Source organism: Sorex fumeus, unplaced genomic scaffold, assembly GCF_029834395.1.
Source record: "Sorex fumeus unplaced genomic scaffold, SorFum_2.1 ptg000007l, whole genome shotgun sequence".
In the NCBI taxonomy this organism is placed as follows: domain Eukaryota; kingdom Metazoa; phylum Chordata; class Mammalia; order Eulipotyphla; family Soricidae; genus Sorex; species Sorex fumeus.
The window spans coordinates 1204709-1214608 of record NW_026606064.1 but is presented as its reverse complement, the minus strand read 5'-3'; the positions used below and the strand labels follow the sequence as shown (position 1 = coordinate 1214608).

Here is a 9900-nt window from a genome sequence, read left to right as displayed (position 1 = left end):
CTAAGCTAGTTGGCACCTTGATGCTAGGAGTAAAACTAAATATTTCAGTGCTCAAGTTCAAAATTTATACATATTTCTGTTGATGCAGGCATTCTGTTAGTTCTAACTCATAGATTCATAATGATAGCACTACTGCTTATGCCATATGTCCAAACTGTCCATTCAAGAAGACAAAATCAATCATAACTGTTGGGGCTGGACTGAGCTGTAAGGATGAGCCCATGTGGACTATACCACACATGGGCAGGAACACAGGGACCCATGAAAATGGGCAAGGTTTCTGGTGTGTCCTGAGTGGTTTGGATGAAACTGAACATCTTTTCCTTTAAGCTGCCTTCAATAAATAGTGTCATAAATTTCAGTTGATCCAAAGGGTAAATTTTCCTTTTCTCACAGAAGCCTGGCTGTTCTTTGACATGTATTACAGGCACTAGCCCACCCTAGTCTTTGAGATCTAGTTTCCAGATGCTTTCCCAGTTTAACTTTGGGATGCAAATCCAGATGCTTGTAGCCCAGGAAAGATTTCGGTTTCAGTTTCAGTTTTGTATTTCTTCCCAGAGGCCTGCAGACCCAAGGAAACTACCTGCCTTGCTGCCTTTATCACTTTATCTTTCTGTAACTTCTTTTGATGACGTCACTGTATTGTGCCCTTTCGTGGTACAATGTTAATAAAAGAAGACCTCAGAATGCGCTGCCTTTTGTCACAGGATCTGAGTGAATCTGGGCTCTCCATAAAATATAATTTCTCTCGTGTTCCTTGTCTCAGCACCTCCGACTGAACGTTCATGCAACACGTAACAAAATAATGTTTTTTTTAAAAAAAAACATATAAAATGGGGCCAAAGTACAGTAGGTAAGGTGCTTTCCTTGCCTGCTCCTGACCCAGGTTCAATTCCCAGTACCACATATGGACTCCCAGTCCTCTTCAGTCTCAATCCCTGAGCACAGAGTCAGAAGTAGGACTGAGAACTGCTGGATATAGCTTACAAAACAAACAAACAACAAAAGAAAATTAAAAAGGACTAAGCTCAGATCTTGAAAATGTAAAAAGTTTATATTTGCATAAAAATAGACATGGCTCTAAAAACTAAATAGAAATTTAAGAAACAATCTGTAGCACTGTAGCACTGTTCTCCCATTGTTCATTGATTTGCTCAAGTGGGCCCAGTAACATCTCCATTGTGAGACTTGTTACTGTGTTTGGCATATTGAGTACATCACGGGTAGCTTGCCAGACTTTGCCATGCAGGCGAGATACTCTCCGTAACTTGCCAGGCTCTCCAAGAGGGGCGGAGGAATTGAACCCAGCTTAGCCAGGCTGGCAGCATGCAAAGCAAATGCCCTACCGCTGTGCATTAGTTAGCATTGCTGACTTCCATAATAAACAATCAAAACTAAAAATTCAATATATAGTAATACTAATAATTCATACTGATAACGTGAGTGATAGTTTACTATAGATAGGCAGCATATGGAAACAATTATATGGTGTCATAGAGATAGTACAGAAGGTATGGCACTTGCCTTGTTTACAAGCTATCCATTTGGTTCCCACACCACAATCAGTACCTGAGCATGCCAGGAGTCACACCTGAGCACAGAGCCAGGAGTAGTCTCCAAATACCCCTTGGTGTAACACACATACACACACACACACACACACACACACACACACACACACACATACACACGAACAAAATAAAGCAAAACTAAAAAGTCTGTATAGATGTCTATTTACATAATCTTATATGAGAAAATGTTTGCAATAAAACACCAAATTGAAAATTATAGGAGAAAGCACAGCATAATTGTTTAAAACTTAATTATAGCCTCCAAAAATACATTTATAAAAGCTTTTGGAAATAAAATCAATAAACTGGGAAATAAGCCATCAAAATACAAAAAAGGGTAATGTCCTAATGTTTTAATATAAAATATAATAAGAAAAGGGCATACATATATTGCTAATTGTCTTGCAATAAGGTTTCACCTTTCATAGGGGATAAATTGTTTCATATAGTCACACACAAACATGAAGTCTTCTAAGAAACATTGTATAGAGACAAAGGTGATAAATATGTGGAAATCTCAGAGAAAAATAATTTTCAATTCTAAATATGGTCAGTTTTAAATATTTTCAGAACACAGATACAGCTAAGAGAACCATAACTTATTATTATTGAAGAAAAAATGTCAAGTTTTTAAGGAAACAGTAAGACCAAAATCAGAACAAAATTGGTCATCTCTGAAACTGTATCACTAACGTTAGAGAGTTTTGTTAAGTATTTCAAATGGACAAAATTTTTATGTGACAAATTTGTTATAAATTTATGTAGCGACAAGGTCATATTTGCTGCTCAGAAATTGTGAATAGTGGCTTTTATAGCAGAAAAAGTACAATTTAAAGCAGAAACTTCAAAGAAAAATTTAAGGATATGGTTATTGGTACCTGATCAAATACTGTTAACTAAATATTTATTTTTTTTAATCCGATGGTTTGTCTTTTGCTTTTCTTTTTTTTATTCAGGGAACATATTAACAAGTCTTATTCTCACTGAGGAAAATGTGTATTCCTTTTTATCATCCTCTTGAGGGCCTCTTTGATATCTTTGTTCCTCAGACTATAGATGAGAGGGTTTAACATGGGGATAATGATAACGTAGAACACTGACAGCACCTTGTCCTGCTTCTCAGAGTGTCTTGAGCGAGGGTGCATATACACAGAGAGGGCTGTGCCGTAGAAGAGGGTCACAACGGCCAGGTGGGAGGCACAGGTATTGAAGGCCTTAAGACTGCCTTTAGCAGAGGATATTTTCAGGATGGAAGCTGCAATAAAACCATAGGATAAAAGAATAAAGAGCATAGAACCAAACCCAACAAACAAAACTACCAAAAACAGAATCATTTGGGTGACGAGAGGACTGGAGCAAGACAAAATGAGGACCTCGGATATGTTACAGAAGAAGTGTTGAACGATATTTGGCCCACAATAGTCAAGACTAAAACAAGGAACTGTTTCAAGTAAACTACAAATGAGGCCACTTCCAAGAGCCCCAGTCACCATCTTCTGACAGAGCCCAGGTGCCATGATGGTTGAGTACTGCAGGGGGTTACCAATGGCCACGTATCTGTCATAGGCCATAGCGGCCAAGAGGCAGAACTCAGCCTGACCCATCCAGGAGGCAACCAAGTACTGAGTAGCACAGGCAATAAAGGAAATCCTTTTTTCATCTTTAAAGAAGTCTGAGAGCATCCTTGGGCTAATGGAAGTAGTGTAACAGACGTCTATAAATGCAAGGAAGCTGAGAAAAAAGTACATGGGTGTGTGCAGCTGGGAGTCCATCCTGATTAGGATAATAAGACTCAGGTTCCACAGTAAAGTCATCAGGTAGATCCCTAGGAAGACCGGAAAGAGAACAAGCTGAAGTTCTTTGTCATCTGTAATTCCTAGGAGAACAAACATGACAATAGAGGTGTGGTTCCTCTCCTCTTCCATGGATCTGCTTGGCACCATCTACAGAATGAAAGATAGGAAGTTGTTTCATTCTCAAAAAATGCAAAAAATTCCTATTTTCCAGTAATGCTGCTGTCTATATATATGTTCAGGTATATAGAGAGATATATAGAGATATATACATCTCCCTCTCGGAGAGCCCGGCAAGCTACCGAGAGTATCTCGCCCACACGGCAGAGCCTGGCAAGCTCCCTGTGACGTATTCGATATGCCAGGCACAGTAACAACAAAGTCTCCAATGGAGATGTTACTGGGCCTGCTCGAGCAAATATACACATATATACATATATACATATACATATATGTGCATATATACATATGCATATATTTCCATATATATATCCCCTCCATTCATAAACGTTGAGTTAACAATTTGCTCGAGCGGGGCCCAGTAACGTCTCCATTGGAGACTTTGTTGTTACTGTGTCTGGCATATCGAATACTCTCGGTAGCTTGCTGGGCTCTCCGAGAGGGGCGGAGGAATCGAACTCGGGTCGGCCATGTTGGCCGCTTGTAAGGCGAACGCCCTACCCGCTGTGCTATCACTCCAGTCCTGAGTTAACAATGACTTTCTTTTTTTTTCTTTTTCTTTTTTTTTTTTACTTTTTGGGTCACACCTGGCTGTGCTCAGGAGTTACTCCTGGTTTCACATTCAGGGATCACTCCTGGAAGTGGTTGGGTGACCATATGGGATGCCAGGCATTGAACCCAAGTTGGCCGCGTGCAAGGCCAATGCCCTTCCCTCTGTGCTATCACTTCAGCCCCAACACTGAATTTCTATATTGAAGTCACCAACTTCAATTAAAAAATTCTCTTGGATCAATATTGTCATTCTATTTGAGGACAAAGACAATACTTGCAAACAATTACTACAGTGTCAGATAAAGGGAATATGAAAATTATGTGAGAACCAAAATATAACAAATTAGGGTAAAACAAATTATGTCATCTGAAATCACTATTTGGAGAGGTGTTATTTAATTTTTAATTCATTTTTTGCAGTAATGTATCGGTCTTCGTAGTTTAAATCCTTTTATGACTTACGAATGCAATGTTATCTCACGATGTCCACCACCTATAGGAAACTAAATGTAATTAACCAAAAATCAAGAACAGTAGATAATTTTACAATTTTATTATCTACCTTTGTGTGTTCATGAAGGCAGGATAGTTAGAATAATAATATAATAAACATGGGAAAAAACAAGCAGACTTGGGAATGGATGCAATTTAAATCAACTTCCTTGAAAAGTTAGAAAAGACAGCATGCTCCTTCTGAGCTGATGCAGACTTTTTTATTCAAATCAGAGATATTTCTGACTTAAATTGACTGGGACAGTGGTCTAGATCTTTGGTTCAGTATACTTTGGCAAGTTTGTTCATAAATCTACACCCATTTTCCAAATTTGCATATGTCTTATGACTTCTAAATTCTTGTTCATGGTACCTCTTAAATATTGACATTCCATCCACAGTTAAAAAAATAAGTAATATGGCAGAGATTTTAAAATTCTACATATCAACTTCCTCCAAGTTACTAAGTTGGCATAATATTAACATCTACCTACAAAAAGTAGTTGCACAATAAAATTAAATGCTAGCTAAAAGACCGTTGCACACTTTCTGAAAAGTAGCAATGTTGCAAGAAATGTTCATAAATAGCATTAACATTTTCTCTAGTGCTGTGACCATAGCTGTCATTCCTTTCTAAGTGACTTTTTCTTGTGATTCATTTTAATGGTGATCAAAAGTGTTCACTGAATCTTTAATATGCTGGGTGTTGCTGCTCCCTACACAGCCAGGATATGGATGTGTCATGTGGATGAGTCAATTATTCCCTTCTCCAAAACTCTGATCAGAACAATATTCTGGTCAAAGCTCACTCTTTCGGTACTCATTCTTCAGTACTTTTAGGTGCTCTTAGGTAACTTAGGTACTCTTATGTATACTTAGTACTCATTTTTTTAAATTTTTATTAGTGAGACACCATGAGGTTACTCATTTTTTAAAAGTACCCTTTAGATATCTGAAATCTAAAATTCTGAATTTTTGAAATATCGATTTCCTGATTTTGAAAATCTTTCTTAGGAATAAGTATTTTTAAAAGACTTAATGTTTCATGATGACTACGTTAGAAATCCTTAGTCTAAAAGTAAGTAAAACAGAAATATCCTCTACTTAAAAGAATATGATTGTTGAGTTTTTTTGTGTATATTTTTTGTTTATATTTCGTGTATTTTTTGTGCATATTTTTGTGATGTCAGTATTTGAATCCAGCACTTCCCACATTCAAGGCAAGTGCTCTACCCCTGAACCCCACCTGATACTTTTGACATGCATTATAATAGGTTAAATATCGGAAAGAAGTTTAGCAATTGCAATCAGCATAAGTAAAAAAAATAAGTGACTTAAAAAGAGGTCTGAACTAGAGAAGGAAATAAAAATTTTACCAGCGAATGTGTGTATATATCAGTATCTAACTATGGTTATGAAATGTTACTATGCATTCAAAAGAGAAAGTCCTGCTTATGCTAAAACATTAATGGACATTGAGGCATTGTGCAAAGTAAGATAACTGATAGAAAAATGGATTATGATCTGAATTGTGCATGAGTTTTTTTTAAAAAATCAGTTTTAGAAATATAGCTTTTATGCAAAAGGGAATGCCCTGACACAGGGGTGGGGGGGATGGGGGGATGGGAGGTGGGAGGGATACTGGGAGCATTGGAGGTGGGGAATAGGCACTGGTGGAGGGATGGGTACTCAATCATTGTAAAACTGAAACCCAAGCACAAAAATTTGTATGTTTACAACTGTATCTCATGGTGTTTCACTAATAAAAATTTTTAAAAAAATAAATATAGGTTTTTTTGTTTTCCAGGTACAGGCTGTAGGAGGTAGGAAAATTAGGTGAAAGCAATCAAAAGACACAAGTTCCAATATAAGAAAAAAATTGAGAATATGATAAATGATTAATGTATTTAAGAATGCCTTACTGTACCCTTGAAAGTTGTTAAATGAACAGATCTAAAATTCTTTTAGGGGGGTAGTGGGGAGGTACACCCATCAGTGCTTACTCCTGACTCTATGATCGGGAATTACTTCTGGCAGGGCTCAAAGGACCATATGGGGTTTGAGGGTTTGAACCCAGGTTGGTCATGTGTAAGGCAAGTGACCTACCAGCTATACTGTCTTTCCAACTTGATCTAAAGTTTTTATCTGAAGAAAAGCTATAAGTATAAACCTCTATATGTGTCTTAAATGTTATAAAATTAACTTATATACTTTTACACTAAACTATATTTTTCGATATAAAGATATGCAGGTATACTTTATAAACCCTTTGTTTGAAATCATTGTTTGATACATCTTAATTAAAGTTACTGTCAATTAATCTCAGTTCACTGAGAATAAGAGTTTTAGTTCTGGTATCTTGTGCCTCTCCAAATTTTTCCTAGTGGCTAAGTCAGTGTCTTACTTTTGATTTACTTTTAATGAATTGGGGACAAAAATAGTTGATATTGAAATTATTTAAAACATATAAATATGAATTCCATATAATCCAGAAGTACAATCTCCAGTCAATTATTTACTTGTTGAGTTTATGGGCCACACCTGGCAGTGCTCAGGACTTAGTCCTTGCTCTATGCTCAGAAATCACTTCTTGCAGTGCTCAGGTGACCATATACCATGCCAGGGATTAAACCATGGTAGATCACATGCAAGACAAGTAACGACTAAGCATCTATTTTAAAGATATGGAAACTCTAATTCAAAAGGATATTGTGCTTATATTTTGTTCCTTCTTGAACTCAAATCTGATGGGTTGACCTTGTGACCACTCACTATTTACGAGCTGGAGCGATAGCACAGAGGGTAGGGCATTTGCCTTGCACATGGCCGACCTGAGTTTGAGTTCTTCGTCCCTCTTGGAGAGCTGGGCAAGCTACCGAGAGTATCCCGCCTGCACGACAGAGCCTGTCAAGCTCCCAGTGGCGGATTCGATATGCCAAAAACAATAACAAGTCTCACAACGGAGACGTTACTGGTGCCCGCTCAAGCAAATTAATGAACAATGGGAGGACGGTGCTACAAGTGCTACAGTGCCTGTTCATAGTAGCAAATTCACAATGATGTCAATATGCAGAATCAACTGATTTTCCCATTAACAAATAACTAAAGAAGCAATGTTAAGGGAGGTGTCACCCTGGGGAAGGTGTAGAGCTGGAATGCATCATGTATGAAATCCTGTCAATGACAGTATTATAAACCACATTATCTAAAATAACAATTTTTATAAAAGTGTCTGTCATAGTGAGACATTGGGAGTGACCAAGAGGGAAACTGGGTACATTGGTTGAGGGAAGCTCACACTAGTGAAAGTACTGGAGTTGGAACATAGTATGCCTGAAGTTTCATAACGAATAACTTTACAGACAATGGAGCCTTAATTAAAAAAAACATAGGGACTGAGACATAGTAGAACAGGTAAGGCCCTTGCTTGCATGTGACCAACACTTACTGAATCCTTAACATCTCATACGGTGCCCCAAAAATCACCAGGAGTGATCCCAAGACCACCACCATCTCCCCAGAAAGAAGCTGTGGTATATATACTCTATATAATTCTACTATACCATACAAAATTTGAAGTTAAATATTTGATGACAAAAAGGCTGAATCTTAAAAATAGAAAAAAGGCTGAATCTTGAGGTGACTGTGCTAAGTGAAACAAGTAAGCAAAGTCAATATAATGATCACTTAACTTTACTCTCAATTGGAATGTAAATTACTAAAGCAAATGAATTGACAAAAAAAAAGGTAACAAAACTAACTCCAAGACTCAGTTAAAAGCATAGTGATTACTGGAGAGAAAGAAGAAGAGAGAGGAATGCTTAGAGGTTTCCTTGTAGTGGTGAAACGATACTGGAAATTTGAAGGTAGGATAGGTGATACTTTTTTGCATATAATTATATGCCAAAAATTTTATATATAATTATGAATAACAAAGAAGTGATGCTAAACTCCTGAAATTTCATAAAAATATAAAGCAATAATAAATTGATTTAAAGATATAGGAACTTGTAAAAATGAAAAGCATTTGAACTATAAAGAGAATGAGAGGACTCTATAAACAATTTCATAGGGATGCTCAGCACATAATTCTGTACACAACAATTGTTAAGTAAATTTGGCTATTGCCACCATTGATTGCTTACTGATAGCTGTCAATGACAGCAGACCTGTGTTTAGAAACATCAAGAGTGCTAGAGTATTACAGATTTTCTTTCGTGAATTCCTAAGACACCATCACCAGGAGTCATCCAGGGCAGATTCAGGCCTGGTGTACAAGACAGACAAACCACCTGGGCTATGAAGAAGCAATCCGTTTGTATTCTATAGTTTCTTTCACTTGGGTTCCAATATACTACATAAGTCTCATTGAAGCTACTTTTCTAATGCCAGGAAACAGGAAACACAACAAATTGATTATTCTGGGCAAGAACTGGGTGTTGAAGGTAAGTAAATAGATATATATGATAAACTTTCAGCATCTGTATTGCAAATCATAATGCCCCAAAGGGGGAGAGAGAGAAAAAGAGAGAGAGAGAAAGAGAACAGAGAGAGAGTGAACGAGCAAGAGAGAAAGAGAGAGAGAGAGAGAGAGAACGGAGAGAGAGTGAACGAGCGAGAGAGAAAGAGAAAGAGAGAGAGAGAGAGAGAGAAGAAAATTGCCTGCAATAGAGGCAGGTGCAGGGGAGAGAGGATACAGGAGCATAACTGGAGACATTGGTGGTGGGAAATGTACACTAGTGAAGAAACGGGTTAGAACATTATATGACTTAAACCAATCATGAACAACTTTATAACTGTGTGTCCCACTGTGATTCAATTTAAAAAATAAATTAAAAAATTTTTAAATAACAGTTTATCCAATGGGCTTCTCCATTTCTTGAAAGTCTTTAAAATTTATGCTATATTATCTCTTTACTGTGTTGGCTTCATTTTTTAGAAGAAATGTACATTGATCGACTAATGCAAGTCTAACTTTTACTCTATAAATTGCATCAAAATTTTTTTTCTTTTCTTATAACATCCTGGTAACATAGACAGCCAAGATTAGAATTTTTCTATATAATTCATTGCTGCTGATCTAGGGTGGTGTGGGGTTAATCACAGTCCCACCATCAGTGACCAAAGTGTCCCCTAGATGCATTTGGGGCCAAACGTCATCGCCCAACCCTGCCAATGAATGAAGGAGGGAACAGGGGCCACCAAGCTGGTCAGTAATCAGTGGCTGCTTATCAAGCCTCACAGGTTAGTTATAGAGAAATCAGGATGGGTTGGAGGTAGCAATTACACATAGGAACGTAGGAACATTACTA

General features: G+C 37.3%; 1 protein-coding gene across 1 annotated transcript; it reads right to left on the bottom strand.

Moving 5' to 3' along the window:
• Positions 1 to 2551: 2551 nt before the first annotated feature.
• LOC130041506 (olfactory receptor 5A1-like) lies at positions 2552 to 3514 on the bottom strand. Its single transcript, XM_056133724.1, has one exon. It carries the CDS (start codon positions 3512 to 3514, stop codon positions 2552 to 2554), a length of 963 nt encoding a protein of 320 aa, XP_055989699.1.
• Between the last annotated feature and the right edge of the window lie 6386 nt (positions 3515 to 9900).